The sequence below is a fragment of the Psittacula echo genome, assembly GCF_963264785.1.
Source record: "Psittacula echo genome assembly, chromosome: 1".
NCBI classification, from domain to species: Eukaryota; Metazoa; Chordata; class Aves; order Psittaciformes; family Psittacidae; genus Psittacula; species Psittacula echo.
Window position 1 is genome coordinate 53,807,423 of NC_137735.1, and position 25,417 is coordinate 53,832,839.

General features: G+C 44.2%; 1 protein-coding gene across 1 annotated transcript; it reads right to left on the bottom strand.

Annotated features, from left to right (window-relative positions):
• Positions 1 to 1,216: 1,216 nt before the first annotated feature.
• LOC308231217 (alcohol dehydrogenase 1-like) lies at positions 1,217 to 10,598 on the bottom strand (the record flags this gene model as incomplete). The annotated part of the gene is made up of 9 exons (XM_080636392.1): positions 1,217 to 1,250; positions 2,715 to 2,853; positions 3,919 to 4,054; positions 4,542 to 4,802; positions 5,505 to 5,724; positions 5,834 to 5,921; positions 7,973 to 8,111; positions 9,367 to 9,468; positions 10,581 to 10,598. 9 exons carry the CDS (start codon positions 10,596 to 10,598, stop codon positions 1,217 to 1,219), a joined length of 1,137 nt encoding a protein of 378 aa, XP_080492518.1.
• Positions 10,599 to 25,417: the final 14,819 nt, after the last annotated feature.

Consider the following 25,417-nt stretch of genomic DNA (forward strand, 5'->3'; position numbering starts at 1 on the left):
TTGGGTCTGAACTGCTGCGTGAACGGAGTTTTATACATACACGTGTTTAAGGATCTTCTGTTAAAGTCTAATCTCTGGGTGAACTCATCCCCAAACCATTAACCCAGCTGGGCTGCTCAAGGACTCTTTCTGGTGACATAAGCACGTCAGTCATCATTAGCACACAGTCCCCTTGCTTCACAGGCTTTGCTGCCCAGCCACCATGCCCACGAGAGCCTGCAAGCTCTGAGTAGAACTTCAAGAGATAAGTCAATGCTGATCACATATACCAAAGACAGAAATAGCCTCTTCTCCTGTTTCCTCGCTGCAAACGCAGAAAGCAGTAAGATGCTTTGTGTTCTACTACGTGCAAACTGTTACCAGTCACGTGTTTCTTCCCATTTACTCTGTATTTACATTTAAAGGTTAACACACTGCCTCTTTATTTAATGGTAACAAATAACAATACTTGATGCACGTTCATATTTCTTCACATTGTCTCCCAAGCACCAGAGGCACTTGTATAAATTGGCCAAAGATCTCAAACTATACTGGTAAAACAACTAGAGCATTCCTAAGAAAGAGATACAAAGGTAAAAGCAACCAAGCAGAAGAACACCACCACAGAACAGCACCACAGCAGTTTCATATGAGATGCCTGGAAGTGTTAATTTGGTGGTGAGACATTCTTCAGGCTGTAAGTCTTTGATTTACTGAAATATCCTTAACTGAAATTTTTAATTCAAATGCAAGGTCCCCATGATTTTTAATCTCTGCAGTAATTTCCTTGCCTGTCAAGTAATGGAATGCTAAAATCATTCAGGATGGACACACAGTTCTGACTAAAGTTTTACTGTGCTGAGCCACAGTGTTATAAAGGCCCTTCATTTTGCTGTTATTAAAAGAGTGCGTATTAAAGGCCATTTAAAAAATCCAAACCTTTTCTAACACCTGTGACAGCAGCAAGTCCTGTCATTCATAATACGCCATTAGAGGAAAACTGCAGCACAATTTCTTCTGTGTAAAGAGGATTTAAAGCAAGAATCAGTAGAAAGAGGCAGAAGAAAAGATTATTTCATTTATGAACACTGTGCTTGAAGTCTGGCGTTTGAGCTTGATCCTTTTATTCCGAGGGGACGTGGTGGACCTTTCAGAAACATCTTGGCTTGTGTTTCATACCAGTTGTACTGGAGGATAATGAAGTTTGTACTGGTGCTAAGCCATCTGCTGTTAACAATTAGGAATCCTGAAACACCAGGACAGTGCGAATACTGCAATATAAAGGGACAAGTTAGTGGCAGTAGATAAGCCCCTGGGCTAACATCAGAAAAACACTGCTGTTTTCTCTGCTAATGCAGGCTAATGCTGTCAGCCAGGGTACTCCCTCCTTGCCCACCCCAGCCCCCACTGCAGCACCACTGCAAAGCAGATGTGCAAACTGTGCTGCGGAGAACAACATTCATGCAAAACTGCATAGCCTTCAGTCATGAACTCGGGGCTCCTGGCAACTCATCACCAGACAGAGCCTGGGAAGTCCTCAGAGCGGGGCTGACACACGTCTCTGCAGTTACAAATGGCTCTTAAGGGTAACCTCTGAGTGGCACAGCTCGTTCTGTGTTGAAACACTGAAGTGTTTCTTCTAGTGATGATGGTCAGCTGCAACAGGCCTCCGTCTTCAGGTGGACTGCCAGTCTTTTAGCAAAGCTGATAGCGTCTCTGTCCTCATGGCTTTCCCGTTTGCTACACTAGACCTAAAACTGGCATTTACAGCTCATCTAAAATAAGGACAGCCAAAAAATGACATGCGTGCTGTGTAGGTAGAACCTTAGAACAAACCTCAGCGGCTAAATTCTTTTCTTACATGCTTTATACATTTAGAGCAAGCAACACCTAAAATAACTGCCAGCAAATGACAATGAAAAGAAAACGTGAATGTAATTCTCCAGACTGCGTAAGTTATACACAGCTAGACCTTACAAAAAGGGTAGTCCCCACACGCACTGAGGTACACACATGTATTTCCCACTTCCGCCAAGGAGAATTTCCAGTTATTCCCATGCAAATCTTGTCAAATGTCTCTGGCAAACAATATTTCCAATTTCAACACTCCATGAAAACAGAGCCTGAGCTGAACTCTCACAAGATTTGAGGAAGGCATGAGAGCTAAATTCTGAGTTTGCAATGTTTGTATACATCAAGCACTTTCTTTCGTGAAAAGCCCCAGAATTCAGGGTAAACTACCCAGTGACTTTAGGACTAATTGCACTGGGACTGTAATTCACCACAGGAATGGTGACTTGCTCTTCTAGTCAATATTGTCTATTTCTGTGCTCCTGCTCCTCAGCCTAAGAGGTTTCTTCAGATGTGACGCATTTGACCCTGGCACTCCACAGCTTGGCATTCCCAAGCTCCCTTGTTTGTGTGCTCTTTTCCAACAGGTAGTGAGCACAGACTTCCTCACTGCTGGGGTCTTTTCTTCCTCTGCCACCCAGTGTCTTTGTTCAAACTAAAATGTGAAAATTCCTCTACAAGGAAAGACAGGGCTCAATGTATTTCCAAAGCTGAAGCTTTGCTGCCTGTATCACTACAACTGCAACCCAGGGAACCATACTGGGCAAGATTAAGGGATGTAGTGTGCTGCCGTTCCCCTTCTCCACCGTGAAGTCACGCTCTCCGTTACCATACGGCTGCTTTAGGTTATTTATACAGAACTTTTACAATTAAACATGGTTTACCTCTTCCCTGTCCTTAGCAGATCAATTCCTTCATTGATTTTAGTGAAATGAAGTCTATGAGTTATTAATGGATCCAGAACAAATTTTTTCTTCATGTAGTCAGCAACCAGTTTAGGGACTGAATCTTTACTCTTCCAGCCTGAAAAAACCCACAGATAATGCAAAATGAAACATTAAAGGCTTGGGAAATACATAAACCCATTGGCAGCTTAAAGTTTTAGGTAAACTTTCAATAAGAGAACAGCATGATGAAATGCTGCAGCATGTCTTTACCCCTGTAACACAGAGGGCCAGCAGAAAACATGGGTTGAAGTGCAGCTGTTCTACATACAACAAGCCCAATAAGTGCTTTACTGGTGGCAGACCTCTAAAAATTTTAATCTTTACAGAATCCAAACTTTTCCCCACATTAAATACTGTTCCAACTTGTCTGTTGACGTCTGCTGCTCACTAAACCACACATCATACAAAAGCCAGAGTGGGGACATCCACGTTGGGAACTGGAAACTGGATTGACTGATCAAAACTGAGGGGGGCATGGGGTAGATATGCCTCTTTTTTCTTTCAAGCAGTACTAGATAAAACTGTCTCAGTCAGATGTCCTTCCAGAGGAACCTGATTTGTCTCTGCTGTTCTATTCAGGTGTCTATTGAATACATAAGAGGAAGTGGCTGGGAGTGAGAAAACCTGCTGCTGGAGCCAAGTTTTCGGTGGCCTTCAGCTTTGTGTTGAGCGAGCTTGGGCTTGTCAAGCTTTATCTTCCTTTGTCCATTTCTCTTATCTTTCCCTTTTCTTTCTCCTTATCTGTTTTTTCTTTTCTATTTTTATCTCTTCTCCTCCCTCCCCTCCCTCTCATTTTCCTCTCTCCTTCTACCTTTCTTTCTCCCTCACTTCTTTTTTTTCTCATTTGCCCCCTTTATTTCCCTTCTCCGCTTCCCCACTATTTTTTTTCCTATCTTTTTGTCTTCTACTCTTCCTCTGTCTCTTCTCTCCCACCTCCATCTCTGGTTTTCTCTCTCTTTCTCTCACCATTAACTAATAGTTTCCATAACTAGTTCCCTTTGTGCTTCTTTGTCAGCAAAACAGCCATCAATATTACTTCCAGTAGGACAACCTAAGCAATGAATTTATACATACGCTATTTCATTCCAGGTAACTTGCAAGTTTCCCAAGCCAGTTAAATCACTTCTTTCCAAGCCCTTACCTCCAAAGACACAGCCTTTCCAGGTGCGACCAGTGAAGATGAGCATGGGGTCAAAAGTGATCTTCTGTGCTGCAGGGGGCGCTCCCACAATCACACTGACTCCACTGTTGTAATGGCAACAGGCCAAGGCTGAGGTCTGCATTGGGAACAGAGGGACACCCACAGTCACACAAGATTTGCCGCTGAGGCCCAAGTTTGCATTCCTCCTCCTCTCAGGGCTCTGCTTGCAATTCACTTTTTGTAACTGAAACCACATCAAACAGTGTCCATTGAATCTGCTCACACCGTTGTGTTTGTTGTCAGGGGTTAGCTATGTCCTAGCTTTGCTCTCCCTCCCCATTTTGTCTTAGACATCAGCGATAAGCCACTGCTGGAAAGCAGACAGTGGGCTATGTGAAATTTAGCCACCCTGGTTAGGCCACGGGACTATGCTCAAGTTCTCTGCCCTAAGGTTTTGAGCATGCCCCTGCATCTCAATGGCAGACAGCTGGACATACGAGGTTTGAAGGTAGCCTGACACTTTGCCAGTGGCTCTCAGCTCCTCAACCTTGGTGCTTACTGGGTTAGCAAAGACAGACCTAACACACTAATGCCTCATTTGATGACATCTTTTGGTTGCATACCATGGTTTCGATATGGCCGACAACCTCAAAGGCGTAGTCCACACCTTGGCCAGTCATTTCGATCAACACCTCGTGAATAGGCTTCTTGAAATCTCTAGGGTTGACGCAGTCTGTGGCTCCCAGTTCTTTGGCCTTGGCAAACTTGTCATTATTGATATCAATAGCAATGATGCGGGAAGCTCCAGCCACCTTGCAGCCCATGATAACAGAGAGGCCAACTCCTCCAAGGCCGAAGATGGCACAGGTGGAGCCTGGTTCCACCTGTAATACCCAGACAAACATGCCATACTCTAACAGTCTATAAAGTACAATGCTTTTTCTTACTACCAACATGTTTTCAGTTAAGCTACTTCTTGTAATTTAGAGATTACCTGCTGAGAAGGAATTTGCACATCCATGCCTACTAGTGCAGCAGCCAGCTATACTGTTATAATCCTACATGTGACTAAGATAAATTGTCCCTAAAATACATTTCTGAGACCAGATTTTCATCACTCTTCTCAAGCTTTAGGTTCAGAGACATGTTTTTTTTTCTACAACGCTTTATATTCCAGTGGTGTTAAAATCTGTAGTGCCACTGGAGACAATGACACCTGTAAAAGTCACATTTGTGTATTGCTACGATTTCTGAGTGTTGCAAATATAGGCTTCCTAGATTCCAGTTACAATAAAACAAATCATCTCCTTTGTAATGTTTTTTCTAGGGGTAATAAAGCCATGAGAGAAAAATTAACAGATGGTAATATGCATTTTTACTGGATTTTGATTTGAAGGCTTCTCAGTACCTTAGAGACACAGAAACTGAAGTAGGCAAAACACAAGTATCTTCCTTCCATCCTGAACTCTGCAACAGAGTCTACACCTCCTGGCTGCTCTGCTGATACCCCACATGCAGGCCATACAATCCATACAATCCTGAATAGGCCGTCATGAGTTACCAGAAACACCCACCATGATACTTACCTTGGCAGTCTGCACAGCAGCCCCATAACCAGTTGAAAATGCACAGCCAATTACAAAAACTTTTTCCAGAGGAGCAGCAGAATCGATTTTGGCTACAGAAGTTTCATGCAGTACTGTGTATTCAGTGAAGGTGCTGGTACCAATAAAATGGTGAATTGCTTTTCCTTTACAGGTGAATCTAGTGGTGCCATCAGGCATTAATCCAGTACCCGGAAAAAGGCTGTTTGAAAGATGAACAGAAATGATGGCAAGTGAAATCCATTGAGTGTGATCAGCTTTGTATAAATAGAAAGTCAAATAAGGGTTGTAGGTGACCAAGGAAAACTCACTTAGCTTTGATGCACAGATTACTCTTGGTGCTTAAGCAGCAGCTGCACTCCCCACAGTATGGCACAAAGACTGGAATAACCTTATCTCCTAGAAATAATACAGTAATAACAGGATTTAAAAAGGCAAAAAAGAAGCATGTACATAAAAACATGGAGCAAATGTATTTAATCCCTAAGCAAATGTGTGCTAGGAGTGCAGTGTTGGTTTTATTGCCTTCTGCTGCCCGTGGAGGATACACCATCTCTCTCTGTCAGAAAGAACGTAACCAGGGCAAAGTTATGACAACTGATTTCAATACACAAACCTCCTGGTGTCTTTCACAGAACTGAATCTGAGCTATGTCATAGAACTCCGTTAGCTACTGACATTCCCGAAGTACTCATTCAGCAGTTTATTGCATCTTCTACTTGAAAGGAAAATAGTAATACACAGGTAAAGAAACTGAGATAAAAATTGGCACCCACTGCAACAGGAGATTGGAGGGCCAAGATAACACGGCTGTAAATTGCGCATACAGAGAATGGGAAATTGAGCATTAATTTACCAACCCTCTTGAGTCTCTTTCCTATTTTACTCTTGCATTGGAGTAAAGCAGGTAAAATGTTTGTCAGAGAAGCAGTGACACACACAAGATAAGACATCTCTCTTTCTCTAGCACTCTTACATGATGGACAAAATAGCACACAGCTTCCCAGTGCAATTTTTACTGCTATGCCTTTTCCACAGCAATGATGTGTGGTAAATCCCTCATAATCTCTAAACAGGTAACCCCTAACAGAGATCAATTTGTGATTTGGCAGCTCTAAAATGTAGCTAATCCTTGACACATTGAAAAGCAAGGGAAATCTTTGATTACCACTAAAACATGGAAAATACCCACAGAACATGAAACGCTCCCCCTCTGCCCCGGCCCTCAGCTAACTTAGAACTGTGACACAGGCCTAGTAATCATTCTGTCAAAGAAACTTTGCACATCTTGGGAGTCCTTTTTAGAACTTGAAGGTGTAAACTAAGCAACATCCAAGAAACATGATTTTGTGTGTGTTCAGGCCTGCTGTTTCACCCGGAAACACGTGGCAGCTAGAATTAGACAATAGAGTGATTTATGAAGCCAGATGGAAGAGAAAAAGCAGCTAGAGCTGTCACTGAAATTTGCAATATACATATTTGTTTGGAGCTAAAGCAGAAAGGCCAAGTAAAATTTTTTCTTATCTCACTTACCAACCTGCTTTGGACAGACTACATATCTGTTGTCAGTACAAAGGCACTGGGAATACGGAGGTGTTAAAAATGAACTACTTAGGTATTGTAACAAACTGCCTGGATAAAATCAAGCACTACTGTGCAGATTTTGTTCACTGCATAATTTCTGTTAATAATTTAGTCCTTATTAGAGTCTGTTTGGTTCCACACAGATGTACAGAAATGCTGTCTCATCTTGCAGCAGTTGGAGGAACATCAGCATCTTTCACTAACTTCTCTTTCTACCCACTGTGGTTCCAAGGGATCGTAGGGAGAGGAGCAGCTGGTCCAGAGAAGTGTCCTCTTCAAAGCAACCCAGCTCTCAGTGAGCAGTGCTGTCTCACCTGCACTGGTACTGTGCAAAGCAAAAGCAAAGCCTGCAGCAGGGTGGGCACCCCAGTCATGCCCTGATATCTTTGAAATGAAGTAATGGAACACACAGACCTGAGCTCGGGTCTACTGAAGTCAGTGGGTTATTTGACTGTTAGGAGAATGGAAAGAAAGTGTTTTGACATGTTGACTAGTGCTTTGCTTTGACTTACTCTTGAGATGAGCTGTATAAACTGGGGTTAGAGAACCTGTAATAGCTGATTTTCTGTGTCAAAGAGCAAAGAATCTGTTCTTAATCCCATGACGTAGGTAGAAAGCAAGCTGCAGATGTTTTTCCCAAAACCAAAGAAATTGAATAGAAAATCTGAAAATAAATCAAGAATGGTAACACAAAAAGGTGTAGACACCATGTAGCATCGTTTAAGATAGCCTTGAAGAAAATCAGAGTTGGAACATTTTCTCCTCTGCAATATAAGCACTTATGCATGTAATCATCTTTGACTTAGACAGGAGTGTCAGGAAATAGGAGAATCAGCAGAGAGTTTGTGTTCAGTGCTGTTTCACACCTGGTTTGATTGAGGTTACTCCCTGCCCAACACTCTCCACAATACCAGCAGCTTCATGCCCAAGAATTATTGGAAAAGGCATAACCAGTTCACCAGTTATCACATGGTCATCAGAGCGACAGATCCCTGTGGCCACCATCTGATTTAGAAGAAAGACAAGAATATGTCAGCATTTAACTACGTCATGTCATATGTGGAAGTGAAATGGTATCATACCTTTGGAGAAGTGATTTGCTTCCTTCCAAAATCACATATACACATAATAACTACAGGGAAAACACTTTAGTTTGCATGATTCATGATTTTCATGGGTTGCGTTAGCCTTTAATCTACAAAGCAAGGCTCCTTTGGGAATGTTTGCTCTGCACTACTGAGCTCCGTAGGAAGTCTCATTGATTATCTGGCAGGACCCAAGTTCTAGCAATGTAATCATATATGAAGAACAGAATGCAATAAAATATTTCAATATTTATAGATACATACATAAATAGAAAAAGGTTGCAATATTGTAGAAAGATTATCATATCAAGTAAATATAAATTAACCATCAAATAGTATTTATAAACCTAGAAATATTATATATATTTTCTATTCCTTATTTCAGATGATATTACAATATATAAGAGATATGTTACATAAAATACATGTTATACAATGGCATAGCATCATACATAATTACATTTTAATTATTATATGTTATTTATGTATTTTAAATATACGTATATGTCATACATACAAAAATTGAGGCTATACATAGTATTTTATATCACATTTGCCTTTTCTTGCAGGTAGCACAGTAGCAGTATTTCTTTTGAAACATTCAGGTATGTCTGTACAGCTTTTGTTCTGACAAATGGAGTTGTCAACCCCACGAGAGGGTTCTTCTCACTGGTCTAACACTTGAAACTGCTCTAAAATAAAAACAGCTGCTGAATCCCACTGAGAAAGGTCCTGAAATGTGAGAGATGCTCAGCACCCAGTTGAAAAATGAAGCTCCCACCCTACTGAGCTATTTCCTAGCACAGACTCAAAGTAAAAGAGAAATTCTTGCTCCATACTACAGAAGAATCAGATCTTTGCCTTGTGCTGTGATTTCTTCAGCCCATCAGAAGCACAAATGTCTTAGAAAACTGAAAACCTAATCCTAACAAGTCTTTTCTTCTTTTTAAAAAGACCCTCATGATCAAATTCAGGATTTGAAGCATATTCCACAGGAATAGTAACTACTGAATACTGAATAGTAACTACTGAATAGTAACTACTGAATAGTAACTACTGAATACGAACTTCTCAGCTATTGAATGTCTTCTGACTGGATCCTAAAAATCTATAGAACTGATCCTGATAAACAGCAAGACAGAATAATAGGTGTTTTGATTTTTATTTTTTAGTACCTTTACGCGAACTTCGTGCGCTTTTGGTGGGGCAACTTCCACTTCCTCAATAGAAAATGGTTTATTGGCTTCCCACATTACTGCTGCTTTGCATTTAATAATCTGCAAACAGAGCAAAGAAAAAGGGAATGGCACTTGCAAGTCACCACACAGACAGAATCGTATATTTCTGCATGTGAAACGCCAGCTCATATTTCAGGGGAGGAGGAAGAAAACTACAGGGAAAAACCCCAAACTTGGTGAATTTACCTACAAGTGAACTACAGGTTATTTTGCGTTTGTGGTATCTTAAAGAGAGCATTTATTTTTTGTCCCCTCTTGTTTTGTGTGGCTTTAAAATAGTGAAGACAGCTGGCAGTAACAGCAGTACCGATCCCCATACTTTCTTAAGGCACATTACAGCAAGGCACAGGCCTTCAGTCGTTTCCTAGGTTCTGGGTTCCTGTCCATCGACCTTGCCTGCATGTCTCCAAGTTAGGATCTCTCAGGTAGCGCAAGAAGCAACATATACTGTCTTCAGCAGTGGAATTCACCTACATCTCTCTTCTCACTTTCTAGCAAAGATGCAAATACTCATTTCAGTCCCAGCTCAGTACTGATACATACGCTCATACTGATGCATATAATACTTACTTTGGATCATCATTACCTTAAGCTCCAGAGTTGTTATGCACATATTGAAATTTAATGACTGTTCTAACATCATCACAATTACACCCCAAAATGTAACACAATATTAACCATGGGGTTTTTTTGAAAACAAGCTGATATGAATAATAAAGAAGCTAAAAATAGCTTAAACCACCGCGGGATCTCAGAATAGAAACTGCTGGAGCTGATAAATACATTGATCTGAACACTTACTACATTGCATCACGTTTCAAACTGTCCAATCAGGGGTTAAAAATAGTTTACTAATGCTGGGGAAGGTTATTCTTATCCTGGTGCTCTTACCTCAAGTTCTTAAATAAATAAATAAATAAGTAAACAAGTAATGTTCTTCATTTTATATTTTATCTTCTTTCTTATGTAAAACCATTTCAGAGGAGAGTACAGTGGCCTGCAGGTAAGGGCTGCTCTCCTGCACCAGCTTCCTCCTAAACTCTCATCTGTGCTATAGCACCAGAACTAAGGGTGTCCCAGCAAAGAAACTGCATTTACACATGCACTACTCAGCTGCAGGAAAGAAACTTCTAATAGAAACTTGTCCTTACTTTGCCTGCCGTGCTCATGTTGACCAGTGTGTCTGTCTCAAACCCTGCCACCACCGAATCCTTGAGCCGAGAATTCAGTCAGCTGCTAAGCAGTCAGCTTGCTGATACCCCAAATCCTGTCCAGGCACTGGAAGCTGGTCTTGTGAAGTGCTCCTGCAAGTGCGCTGCCCTGACCTTTTAGCCAAGCCTCCCAGCTCAGAGTCCCACCTTAGTCAGTCAAAGTGCCAGAATGAAAATAAACCAGCCACCTGCTGAAACCTCACTCTTCATAGTGCTTTTGTCTCCCTTACTCCTTTGTCACACTCTTCTCCACCCGTTTCATACCCTCCCTAGGGTTGTCCTCAACATCACGGGAAGAAGGCAAAAGCCTTGGCTGGAAGGTGTTCCCTCTTTCCACCTCTCTGGGAAGCTGCCCTCCAAACCCGCTGCTCCCACGGATACTGCAGCTCCAAAGAGAAAAGGGAAGAGTGGCTCTTGAATTCATAGCAGCAGGGATGCAGTGAGAACACGAAGGTTTACTTTGGATTACTTTGGTGACACTCGGAAGAGCCCAGTTAACACATTAAAACATGCCGTTGTGCAAGCTGCTTAAGAAACACACACTGGCTGTGGCTGTGCCTGTCCCCAGTCCTGTAGTTTCAGAGTCCAGGTACTCATTAACCTGTTGGAGTGTTTCAGTGAACAGTGACCAAGGACAATGTGCTGATCATATCGATGACAAAAATTAGCCATGGAGAAGTGTCCTGAGAGGATGCACATTTCTTACCATGTGCAACACCTGCTCCATTTGTGTGATTGCCTGACCCATGGGTTCCATGGACATTCACCAGCACAGGCCCATCACTGCTCCTGCACCAATGTACTTGCCCTCACCTGGCACAACGCCCTGGTGCGAGGGGTTGGGTGGAGCTGAGCACGGTGTGCCTCTGCTGTGCATTCCAAGCCTCATCTACTTTCAAATTATGCCATGTCGTGAGTTGACCCTGGCTGGATGGCAGCTGCCCACCAAAGCTGCTCTATCGCTCCCCTCTGCAGCTGGAGAGGGGAGAGAACGTACGACAAAAGGCTCACGGACTGAGGTAAGGGCAGGGAGATCACTCAGCAGCCAACATTAAGGCCAAAGCAGACTCAACTAAAGAAGTCAGTCTAATTTACTACCAATCAAATCAGAGCAGGATAACGGAGAAATAAAACCAAATCTTAAAATCACCTTCCCCCCACCCATCCCTCCTTCCCAGGCTTCACTTCACTCCCCAGTTCTCTACCTCCTCTGCCTTACCAAGACTCAGGGGGACAGGGAATGGGGACTGTGGTCAGTTTACCACATGTTGTCTCTGTTGATCCTTCTTCCTCAGGGGGAACACTCCTCACATTCTTTTCCTGCTCCACCGTGGGGTCCCATTCATCAGAGACAGGCCCCCCTTCCCATGGGCTGCAGTTCTTCATGAAGTGCTCCAGTGTGGGCCCCTTCTACAACGCGCAATCCTTCAGGAACAGACTGTTCCAGCGTGGGTTCCTTTCCATGGGGTGCAATCCTTCAGGAACAGACTGCTCCAGCGTGGGTTCCTTTCCATGGGATGCAATCGTTCAGGAACAGACTGCTCCAGCGTGGGTCTGTTCCATGGGGTGCAATCCTTCAGAACAGACTGCTCCAGCGTGGGTCTGTTCCATGGGGTGCAATCCTTCAGGAACAGACTGCTCCAGCGTGGGTCTGTTCCATGGGGTGCAATCCTTCAGGAACAGACTGCTCCAGCGTGGGTCTGTTCCATGGGGTGCAATCCTTCAGAACAGACTGCTCCAGCGTGGGTCTGTTCCATGGGGTGCAATCCTTCAGAACAGACTGTTCCAGCGTGGGTTCCTTTCCATGGGGTGCAATCCTTCAGGAACAGACTGCTCCAGCGTGGGTTCCTTTCCATGGGGTGCAATCCTTCAGGAACAGACTGTTCCAGCGTGGGTTCCTTTCCATGGGGTGCAATCCTTCAGGAACAGACTGTTCCAGCGTGGGTTCCTTTCCATGGGGTGCAATCCTTCAGGAACAGACTGCTCCAGCGTGGGTTCCTTTCCATGGGGTGCAATCATTCAGGAACAGACTGCTCCAGCGTGGGTCTGTTCCATGGGGTGCAATCCTTCAGAACAGACTGCTCCAGCGTGGGTCTGTTCCATGGGGTGCAATCCTTCAGAACAGACTGCTCCAGCGTGGGTCTGTTCCATGGGGTGCAATCCTTCAGAACAGACTGCTCCAGCGTGGGTCTGTTCCATGGGGTGCAATCCTTCAGGAACAGACTGCTCCAGCGTGGGTCTGTTCCATGGGGTGCAATCCTTCAGGAACAGACTGCTCCAGCGTGTGTCCTCCACAGGGTCACAAGTCCTGCAGCAGATCAGCTCCAGCTGGGCTCCTCTCTCCACAGGGGCACAGGTCCTGCCAGGAGCCTGCTCCAGCACAGGCTTCCCAGCAGTCACTGTCTCCTTTAGGCATCCCCCTGCCCTGGCATGGGGTCCTCCCCGGGCTGCAGGTGCGTATCTGCTCCACCATGGACCTCCATGGGCTGTAGGGAAACCTCTGCTCCAGCACCTGGTGTACCTTCCCCTCCTTCTGCACTGACCTTGCTATCTGCAGAGCTGTTTTGCTCATATATTCTCAATCCTTTCTCTGGCTGCATCCGCTCTTGTGCAGTAACTTTTTCCCCTTCTGAAATATGTTATCCCAGAGGTGTTACCACTCTCGCTGGGGGGCTCAGCCTGGGCCAGCGGTGGGTCCTTCTTGGATCCGGCTGGCATTGGCTCTACCGGACATGAGACAGCTTCTGGCAGCTTCTTACAGAAACCGCCCCTGTGGCTCCCCCACTGCCCAAACCTTGACATGCAAAACAAACATAGCCCAGCATTCTGAAAACAACATTTTTCCTTCAGAAAGAAGAAAAAAGAGATTAAATTCTGCATATGAGTATTGAGATTAAATACTGCATATAAAATTAAACAGACATTAAAGACTGCATATAGAATCATATTTTATAATTCTATATAACCTGACTAGCACTTACTAAATACAGTGCTCCCTCAGGTTCACCTGTATCACTAATTCATTCAAGAAGGGGTACAGGAATAGGAAGCAGGGAGGAATACTGCAGATGTATGTAACCTCAGGCAGGTACAACCCAGCATACCACTGGCCTTGGCCACCCGGGCACAACCTGGCTCATGTTCATCTGGCTGTTGACCAACACCCGGAGGTCCTTTTCCACCGAACAGATTTCCAGCCACTCTTTCCCAAGCCTGCAGCATCGCATGGGGTTGTCATGACCAAAGTGCATGACTTGGCACTTTGCCTTGTTGAACCTCACACAATTTGCCACAGCCCATTGATCCAGCCTGTCCAGACCCCTCCTTCCTATCCTACAGCAGATCAACATTCCCACCCAAGCTGGCGCTGTCCACAGATCACTGAGGCAGTCGTGGTCCCCAGGAAGACATTCTGTTATCACAGCTGATGCAAAAATGAACTGAACAGCAGCATCAAAGAATTCTACCTTGCAGTTCCTCCCTCATCCTTCGAATTTCTTGAATTCCTCCTTCCAACAATGCCCTGCTGTCTCTTACATGTAGCAAAGGTGCAGGTATTTTTGTTTAACTCTGGCTCTCTAGTGCTCTTCCCCCATCCATAGGCACAGAGGAATCATCAGGAATGAGATCCACAACTTCATGCCAACCTTGTTGGCTTTATTTATAAAGGATCGATGAAAGTCCTTTACAGAAACAAAATACTGCAGGATCAGAAGCTAGCAGCTCCACGGACCCTTCTGTAGAGCTTCTGCTTCCAGCTACCTTCTAGATTCAATAGCGTCTTGGCCTGCAAGTTATCCAAACGTTTCTCATAGTGGCAGAGCCACAGCAGTCACACTCCTCTTTTTCCTCTCCAAGTGTAAAAAATCCCCTTCCCACACTTGTGCAACTTTTTGCTCTTCTCCAACTTCTTGTGCATGCCACATATTCCCATTTCTGCTGAGTACAAAAAAAAAAAAAAAAGGGAATGAGTATGCATTGCAAGGAAATAAAAGCTACTGGAAAGTGCCCACAAGCAGCACTGGTTGCTCAAGGTAGCCACTTAGTGGTGCAGCAGTACGCAGCTTGCTTCCATCCTCCTGTGTTTACAGTTTCTCCAAACTGCATATGGAATAAGTAAAAATGACAAGACAAACAGGAATTGAAGTTTCCACTCCATTTCACTCTCTCCGAGTCCGTGCTCTTTACTTCACCTCCAGCATTTGGCCTCAAGCCGTCAGCAGAAGAGCCAACCTGCTCTGCAGAAAGACACTCCACAAGAGAGTAAGAAAGGTTACGCAACAAACACCAATTTCAAGTCATTTTGTGAACCTCGGTTCAACCACAACATGTGGAAGGGCAACCAGCACTACTCTCAGTTTAGCTCCTCAGGGGAGAAGTACTACTTCTCCAGAAACATTCCCCATCCTTGGATGGCGTGCCATATAAAAGGGAAGAGTTGTTGACGAACCACAAAGATAACCTGGACAACAGCCCTGGCAAGCACCAAAGGAAATGCAAGTCTGATGTGGTTTAATGCAAAAGTACCCACTGCTCCCATTTCCTGGGTCTGTCTAAGAGAAGCATCGCATCAAGAAAAGCCGTGACCTTCATTTCAATCCATTAAGCATCTTTACCTGTCCTCAGCAATGAACCATCTCAGGGCGGTAACATAAAGCTTAGCAGCACTGAACTTTACAAGGTACAACTAAAACTGCTTCCCCAGGACAACCGCCTGGGATTTCTTTTGAGCCAAAATAATTCCTTCCTCTTTCCTTCTGTGCTCACAAGTGCACCCTAAGTGCCAGAGACAGGTTGTCACCATTGTTTTCTCTATTTCACTCTCACCTAAATAATTCTTGTACCTCTCCAGGAGCAACATATTACATAATGCAGCATTTAATAAGAGTAACATGGTGCTCTACAGACACCGTGATGCTCTGCCGTGTGTTAACCTTCTTTTTAGTATTTGTTTTATGTCAGATATTAAACGGAATCAAGGTTCTGAAAATCCTCATCATCTACTTCTCTGCCATGTGAAATCCAGTTTGACTCAGGTTAATGACAAAAATGGTGGTTTATCAAATTCTTTTTTACCCTGGCTAAGAAAGGAGGATTCCAGTTGTTCATGAAATGCTGCGACTCTCACTGGAAACCACAAGCTTTTTAAGAGAGGCCAAAGAACGACTGGCATTGCTAAGAGAGTGTGCTTCACCCTCCCTGGCCACTCTCCGCATTCTAGCTGGAACATCATCACCGTTCAGGTAGTGATTAATCACACTGTCCTCTGTAACTGCTTACAGCCCTCAGCTATTCAAGTCTGCCAAGTTTCTTCACTGTTTCTTCACTGTTTCCACACCATTCCGTAAAGCCTGTATCATTACATAAAAATTGCAGGTTTGATAGCCGTTTCCCGTTCTCCCAGCACAGGCTCTCCTTGGAGATCTATGTTAACTGCATGTGCTTGTTGCAGTACAGACTGTATCCTTTGTTTTTTTGCACAGGAATAAACAATGCTCTGACCTGCGCTGTAAGAAACAGCTATCCAGCTGGTGGCCACAGTCTTCCATCAGCAAGAAGCTGACCAACCTCATGTGCTAACTGGGACCACCACAAGGAGCACATCTGTCAGCTCCTCCCTTACAAAGCTTGATGATTTCATGCAGAGGCAGCTAGGCTCTCCACAGTCCATGACACGTGTGTAGAGGCACCAAACTGCCATATTATACAGCAGGAGGAGAGGAAACTGAGCTGTTGAAGGTGCGAGGTCTCAGCCAGGGTGCTGTATCATCACAGCTCAGGTCCAGCTAAGGAGAACATAGGGCAATGAACATACATTTAGAAGGCAAGTATTTCTTCCCTTTTATGTGTGTTAGTCACCACACCTCACAAGGTGTCTCCTTCCTAATTACCCTTGCATCTTGATAGCTTTTAGAGATTATATGCTTACTAGACATCTACTAATTCCATCATTATCGGCAGTAACTCCATCTGTAAGGCACATTCTGCAGAAGTGGTTACACACCACTAGAAGCATGCATCTATGAAACACATCTTCCAGGATTTTCTTCAGATTATTATGGATCTCAGCAAATAACTGCACTGACGTTCTACGTGAGGTAGTAAAAGCAAACCAAAAAGGAAAGAAATACAGTCCTTTAGAGATCTCTCAATATCGCTTGCGCATTTTTAGAGTTAAAAAGGCCCCAGGACCCAATATAACATAAAGTGTATCTTATGGCCTTTCTGGTTTTCAACTTGAGAAACCACTCTGCATGTTGGTTTCCAGAAGGATGTGCAGATGCTGCTGAAAGGATTCGGAGTAACACTTCTCACCTGAAAAGGTAAGGGAAGAAGTCACAACTCTCCATTTCAGCACTGTATCTCTCTCACTTCTCAACACTGTAACCTGAGTCGACAGCCTCAAACTGCTGGGAAGGGCAACACAGAAGCAAAAAGAGGGATGTGAGGAATGGGAGCTTGGAAGGGAGATATAACTGAGTTATAACTGTATTGCTTTCAGCTCTGTCATGTCCCTGTGCTTTGCCAGCAAGAAATATTATCAAACCCAATGAAAATGGCAATAAAATGCACTTTGTTTCAAGCTGCTGGGGACAACCCATCACACCATACAACAAGCAAGCACAGGAAAAGCCTCCTCCCCTCACAGCAGGAAGATTCTTTAGAATACTTACTGCCAACAGTTTTGCTGGTGCCGTTTCGTCACTTTGCAGCTCTGCTTTCTCCAGGAAAAGCTTCAGCTTTTTTCAGCATCAGCTTTTTCCAGGAAAAGAATCTTTCCGCAATAACTCTTTAGTCTCACGCTGCTAATTGCTCGTCTCCTCTCTTGCAATTGTACAAGACCTGAGGGCTAAGTTAGTATTCCATTCCAAACACTCACCACAAGGAGGACTGCGCACTCTTGAGGAAAAGGAATGCAAGTGTTGCTGCACAGGTGCCGGACAGCAGAGGGCATCACGAAGGCGTGTTGCAGTAAAGATGCTAAAAATACAGACCCGCTTTTCTCCCAACTTTTGCATTTTAACTGGCAGGTGGGGGTCTGCTGAAATGTTGCTCTTTGATTCCTGAGCTGGGCATACAGTAAAGGCTACGCTTTATTTTTACTGGTCACTTATACATTCAGAACCCGGGTCTTCAAACTGTGTTTACTGTGGTTTGGTGGCAAAATAACTCATGGACAGATGGTGCCATATAGCCACACTCAGTAAACTACTGTTTCTTAAGAGCAGGTAGCTCGCTTTTGCTTTACCTATGCACTTACCTTATGCCAAACTTAGAACCTTAAGCCAACCACATTTTGATTCCTGGGCCTTTAATAGATCGGTGATGCCTACACACAGAGAAAAGAAGGGCAGTGGTTCAGCAGCTCAGACTTCTGACCAGAGATCTCTGGAGAAGGAAATAAATGGAAGACATGAGCACTGTATACAGGATACGACTTCCTATGATGTTATGCATTTTTACTTCTCTTGGGGATGGCATGGAACTTTGTTGGTCGGATTTCCCTCCCCGCATCACTCCGGTGTAGAGTATATTGACTTTTGTATTTAGCATTTACTATGGAGTTGCATTCCCTGAATGGGAAGTTGCTGTTGGCAGTCACTGGGGGAACAATGCAGCTGATTCATGGGCTGAAACTTGTTCTCTAAAAGCTAGCCTGCAAATATTACATGTCATGCACAGGGGGTGTTCTGTGTAGCACACGCTGCTCAGAATTCCCTTACTGTGTCTCTCAAGTGCTGTGTACATGTCACTCATTTAACATCACCTTTTGCAGACTGGTGTCGTCAGCTCACACTGTGGCAAATCTGATGGGAGGCCTTAGGCTAGGCCGTTTGCAAAGCTGTAAACCTGCACACTCACACAGCTAGAGCTAAACACAGGCAAAAACTGCCTTGAATCACCTTCTGCTCATTCATGGGAACTATCCTGTACATCTTCCAGGTGCCGCAAAACTGACAAAATTTTTCACACGGATTCACTTGCCAAGATCCAAACCTGGTTTTCAAGGCCAAGTAAGAAAGATAACAAGCACATATACCTGACCCCCTTCCTGACAAGCACCCCTGAAACTCTCATAGATCTGAACTGAGCAGGGGTGCTGACATGGAAGGAATAGGATCCAGCCAAGTGTGCTTGGCCCAGCTGCCACTGAGCTGAGCAGCAAGGTGACAGTACACTGATATTAGTCACTCAAACCTCAGTGCACTCAGGTTTGGTTCAGGGTGGAAAAACTCCCTCTCCCAGTGTAGCTCTGGGCTGCTGTGGGAAGGGTGAAAGCCAACAAAAGGTGTCTCGCTGATGTCCTTAAGTCCTTTGAAAATGAGGCAAGGGAAGCCCTGAATTCACCCCCAAGCATCCAGATCAGCAAGTGGGAATTTCCATAAAATTTCTGCTACCTTCGTATTTCAAAGAAAGGCTTTGTGTTCAATCTGATTTACTCTGAACCGACTGACACGCTGAATTGTAGGGAAGGTAGAGCAGAGAATATGAAGAGCCTGAGTCTCTTAGAGTCTCTCCATTCTCTTCAGAGAGGTCCAGAAGGGGATATGGATCAGCCCAGGTAAAATCTGCAGTGTGGTTGCTAGGATTAGGGATAAGCTAAACCTATAGCCAGGTTTTTGTTTTCTCCTGGCATGAAAAACACAATAGCATGAGGTTGTGCACAGACCTAATCAAAAATGCCCCTAACTACAAACAAACTCCACACTCTTTGATACAAATTTTGTCATTACAGCAACATCACAAGATTTTAGGAACACTTGACTCCCCTTTGAGAAAAACCTGTATCTTGCAGTGCACAGTTTATGCCAGTTGTAAGACATTCTTTCTTTTTCACTCAGTCATCGGCTAAAGAATCAGTTGTCAGCTACTGGTGCCTGCTTTGGCATCCTCTACCCAGCCAGGGCAAGCCAACAGTACTGGCACTCCCAAGAAACACCACTATCAGCTCTGTGTCCCTTCTGAAGCACACAGAGGCAACACAAGTCAGTCCTAGAGTATGTTACCATTTTAACAAAGCCATTCCGGCCAGCTCTAATACTATGAACATTTACTGTTGCTTGTAATTCTACTGGAGGAGTGGGTGAAGAATAGTCTTACAGAAGAAGGAAGAAGAAACTTCCAAAGCAACAGTCTCTGCTGTTCAACGAGTTGTCCAGGGAGGCTTCTTTGCTACAGAGTAGATGTGCTTCTGTACTCGTAGCTGCACATGGAACAAAGCCAAACCAGTCTAACATAATCCTAAGCCTAGCTTTGTAATAGACAGCTTTCTTTTTCAAAATGTTTTCCAGAAAGGGAGAAAGAATGTCTCCTCTCAGCACTGAGAAACAGACGTCCAGAGAAGAAAAACAACTGCGAGCATGCAGTGGAAACAACAGACCTTCCCAACTCCCCACTCTATCAGAAGTTACTCCTGCGCAACAGCCACCCCCAAACAATACAGAGCCTCTTTTCCATGGACCCCTACCCCCTTCAGAGCCACTGAAGCATCTCCCACTCACCTTCACATATAGTAACAGGTAGTATGCAGATAATAGAGATATCTCTTTACGATACGGTATTACGATATCTCTTGATGATATCTCTTGATGGTATGGCCTGGCACAAGCAATCCAGGAGGTTCCTCAATTGTGTGGAAGACTACTTCTGCAAGTAATAGAGGAGCCGACAAGGAGAGGTGCCATGCTTGACCTCATGCTCACCAACAGGGAAGGGCTTGTTGGAAATGTGACGCTCCAGGGCAGCCTTGGTTGCAGCAAACATGAGCTGGTCGAATTCGAGATCCTCAGGACAGTGAGAAGAGCGTGCAGCCATCTCACTGCCCTGGGCTTCAAGAGAGCAGACTTTGGCCTCTCCAGAAACCTGCTTAGTAAGGTTCCATGGGATACAGCCCTAGAGGGCAGGGGGGCCCAAGACTGTTGGTTGTTATTCAAGGATCACCTGCTCCAAGCTCAGGAGTGTTGCATCCCAACTAGAAGGAAGTGCAGCAGGAGGGCCAGGAGACCTCCTTGGATGGATAAGGAGCTGCTGAGGAAAATTCAAAGGAAAAAAGAGGCTTATAGAAGGTGGAAGCAGGGACAGGCGGCCTGGGAAGAATACAGGGATGTTGTCCAGGAAGCTAGGGACCAGGTGAGGAAGGCTAAGGCCCAGTTAGAATTAAACTTGGCTAAGGATGTTAAGGATAACAGGAAGGGATTCTATAGGTATATTGCGAATAAAAGACAGACTAAGGACAACGCAGGCCCCCTCTGGAATATATCGGGAGAACTGGCTACCCAGGATTTGGAGAAGGCTGAGGTTCTCAATGACTTCTTTGCCTCGGTCTTCTCTGGCAAAGGCTCTGACTGCACCACCAAAGACTTGGAAGGCAGACGCAGGGACTGTGAGAATGAAGACCTTAGGCCCATTGTAGGAGAGGATCTGGTTTGAGATCATCTTAAAAACCTGAACGTGCACAAGTCCACGGAACCTGATGAAATCCATCCGTGGGTCCTGAAGGAGCTGGTGAATGAAGTTGCTAAGCCACTGGCCATCATATTTGAAAAATCATGGCAGTCAGGTGAAGTTCCTGAACAACTGGAAAAAGGGAAATATAACCCCCATTTTCAAGAAGGGGAAAATGGATGAGCTGGGGAATCACAGACCAGTCAGTCCCACCTCTGTGCCTGGCAAAATCTTGGAGCAGATTCTCCTGGAAGGCATGCTAAGGCATATGAAAAACAAGGAGGTGCTTGGTGACAGCCAGCATGGCTTCACTAAGGGCAAATCCTGCCTGACCAATTTGGTGGCCTTCTATGATGGGGCTACAGAACTGATGGACAGGGGCAGAGCAGTTGACGTCATTTACCTGGATTTGTGCAAAGCGTTCGACACTGTCCCACATGACATCCTTGTCTCTGAATAGGAGAGACATCAATTTGATGGGTGGACCACTTGGTGGATAAAGAACTGGCTGGATGGCCGCACGCAAAGAGTTGTGGTCAATGGCTTGATGTCCAGCTGGAGACCGGTAACGAGTGGTGTCCCTCAGGGATCGGTGTTGGGACCGGTCTGGTTCAACATCTTTGTTGGTGACATGGACAGTGGGATTGAGTGCGCCCTCAGCAAGTTTGCTGATGACACCAAGCTGTGTGGTTCGGTTGATACGCCGGAGCGAAGGGATGCCATCCAGAGGGACCTCGACACGCTTGTGAGGTGGGCTGATGCCAACCTTATGAAGTTTAACCATGCCAAGTGCAAGGTCCTACACCTACATCTTTGGAGGATGCAGCAGCAGAAAAAGTAAAGAAATACTACAACTGAAAAGATCAAGTTCAAGAACTAGCTAGTGCCAAAGCTATTAAATTTATGGGATTTCACTTAGGGGTAAGTGGAAAATGGCATCAAGACAATTGCAAGCTACTAGTTAAATTAGGACTCTCCATTTCCCAACAGGAAAAAGTCACTTGCTGCTTATCAAGTAGAACACTTCTCACATAAGTAAATATACCGCATACCTTTGTAAACTGAGGTACGGTCGATTGTAAGATCTTGTGTCATGAAGTGTATGAATTATAAATTATAAACAAACTAACAAAAAGTGGTGTCACTAAGGACACTTGGCTGCCACACCACCAAAGGGCTCTGGCAGTGTATAGGGACACCAATGGACTTCAAATCATGATGTGCCAAAATGACACCAATTACCAGCCTTTACTCAGGTGGATGAGCCACTTTTACTTAACCTGGAAAAGGAAGATGTATCATTTTATACATGGTGGATAAATAGCAACAGTTCAAAGGAACTGGTACAGTTCAAGTTACAATTGACTTAAGGCAGGGTTATTTTATAGCGATTTTGTTTCATCTAGGTTTAGATTTCCTTCAAGAAGGAATTTGGGGTTTAGTCCCAATCCCGCACAGATCTAGTTATGTGTTTGTGTTCGTTACAGAGTTTCGGGGCTAATTGATTACTTTCTCTGAGACTTGTCATTACTATAAAATTAAGGCTGTGCAGACACATGCAGTATTAGGGAAACATTATTTATTGGGAGGAACTTCTTACAACGTTTTCTCCGTAGGAAGTTGCTAGCACTCCACTGTAACCTTGAAGAAGTTATCTTGGTGTTATCTCATCACCTGCAGTCTTATTGTTTTAAGTTTAAAAGGTAGCTAGGAGAATTACAGGTAATTTTCATTGCAGGCCAGAGTGAGTTCTGTGTGCAGAAGCTACTGTAGGTTGTCGGAGCAGATGGAATTTGTTAACCTCTGATAGCTCATTTGTGTATTCATGTGGTGTTGTGTAATTGCTGATCGTGCTGAGGGGTTTCCAGAAGCTCAAAGGGCTATGGACTGAGATAAGAGTTGCTCGAAAGAGATCAAAAGGCATTATAGAGTTTTGGGTCCAATGTTCAGCACTGAGAGGGGCAGTGACCTGCTCACAGAATGACCTGCTCACAGTGACAACCCTGTTCTCTGCGGAAGAGTTTGCACGGTTGTGCTGTAATATTCCGTGGAACTTGGTGCTGAAAATATATTAAAAGTCCAACAGCATTTGCAAAAATGGAACCACGTCCACGTATGTTACACGGTAATAACAAAGTTATCTACTGCTTTGTATAAAATGCTTCAAATAATAAGGGACTACCTGCCGTCCCTTGCTACCTTTCAGTGCTAACCATCCCATATGTGTGAGCTGCACTTGTTTAAATACATGCTAATTCTTAATGCGTATTTGTTAAATATCAAATAAATTTGTTAAATAATGAGACCAACCAAATCTTCTTCTGTCTCTAGATCTGCAGATTTCCTGAGTTGCAAATCTAGTTTCTGAGGTTGGGGGGGGGGGGGGGGGGAATAAATCTCTTCTGAAACAAATGATAGTAAGATCTTCAGTAATTTAAAGAGAAGGCGAGTCACATGGCTTCCCTCTACACATTGCTGACAGAATATTTAAACAAACAACGTATTTGGTAATGATTTATGAGGAATGGGGGACAGAGGTGCTAGAAGTTTGTATGGGGAAAGGAAAGAGGTTCAGGCAGCAGTGCTAACTAGGCGGCATGGGAGTGGTGTCAACACCAAAAGAGTCGGTGGCCGAACTGCACTAAATTTTCTCTACCAGATACTGCTACTGATACAGAATCATAGAATCTGCTAGGTTGGAAAAGACCTTTGAGATCATCAAGTCCAACCATTACCCCAGGACTGCCAAGTCCACCACTAAACCGTGTCACTGAGGGGCCACATCTACGCGGTTTTTGAACACTTCCAGGGACATTGATTTCACCATTGCCCCGGGCAGCCTGTTCCAATGCATGGCCACCCTCTCGAGGAAGAAACTGTTCCTAATCTCCAATCCAGCCCTCACTCAGAGCAGCTTGAGGCCATTTCCTCTTGTGCTATCACTTGTTACCTGGGAGAAGAGACCAACCCCCACCTCACTACAACCTCCTTTCAGGTAGTTGTAGAGAGAGATCAGGTCCCCCCCGAGCCTTCTCTTCTCCAGACTGAACACCCCCAGTTCCCTCAGCCGTTCCTCATCACACCTGTGCTCCAGACCCTTCACCAGCTTCGTTGGCCTTTTCTGAACCCACTCCAGCACTTCAATGTTTTTCTTGTAGTGAGGGGCCCTGAACCAAACACAGGATTCGAGGTGCATCCTCACAAGTGCTGAGTACAGCGGACATAACATGGAACAACAAGCGTTCCAGTTAGGGTGTAAATAGAATAGTGGAAAAAGAGTTTCTCCTTTTGTATTTTACTAGGTACATTTGAGAAATTCAGTGCACGGTATATTGGCTAAAACAAACATGTAGATCAACACCCTGTTTTGAAATGTATCTCATGTTTTCCTCTCCCGAAAGCTGTTGGGCACGATCCATAGTAGAGTCATCTACTATGTGACTTTCATGTTGGAGCAGAGTACACTCATTAGATGTGCAGATAGCAGGAGGGTGAAAAGCACACTGAAAGAGGGGATTAGAAAATGATCCTGACAGTCTGGCAGAATGCTTTCAAAAACTGGGGTGCAGGTGAGTGAAGTGATCACCATAGAATGGCAAGTGACAAGTAAAAACCAGTTCTGCAGAAGGAAAAGAGTCTGCACAGAACAGTGGATGCCAAAGTGAGTTAGCAATATCCTGCTGTTTGAGGATAGAGGAAAGACAAATACCATAGTGGCTGTGGAAACAGGAATACAGTTGGCAAGATGAAAAGTAACGCTTCACAGTGGGAAGGACAAAGGTTATAAAATAGCGTGTTGAGAAGCATGAAAAGTAGCTATACATTTGAACGGGATATTTAGTCTCTCTGAGGAGATTAACTTTGACAGTATAATACAGTTTGAAATGGTAATAGAATAGATGATTATTGGAGGCCTTTGAGCACAAGTTGTCTCTCAGCAATGATACAAACTGTTGATCCTGCACTGGGAAAAAAAGCTAATCTACCTGGTCTCTCCAGAACCATTGAAGCTCTGCTTTCAGATGAGTTTGTTACTTCAGTAGTCTTGTTATTTTATGCATAGCAGATTATGGGTTTTGAAAAAGTCATGGGATGTTTAAACCCCACACGTTTGATCAGCATCATAAGAGATCTATTTGCTTACCATTTCATTTATATGAATGATATTGCTAGAGGTGCACATCACCAACAGTTTCACTAAAGTGGTGTAAATGAGAAGAATCTCACGATATATTGGATTTTTATGGGAACTAGGTTGCATTTAAAACACTGATGTCCCGCTGGTGCATTTGACAGGGCTCTCGTAACATTTGTGTAAGTGTGAGCTCAGA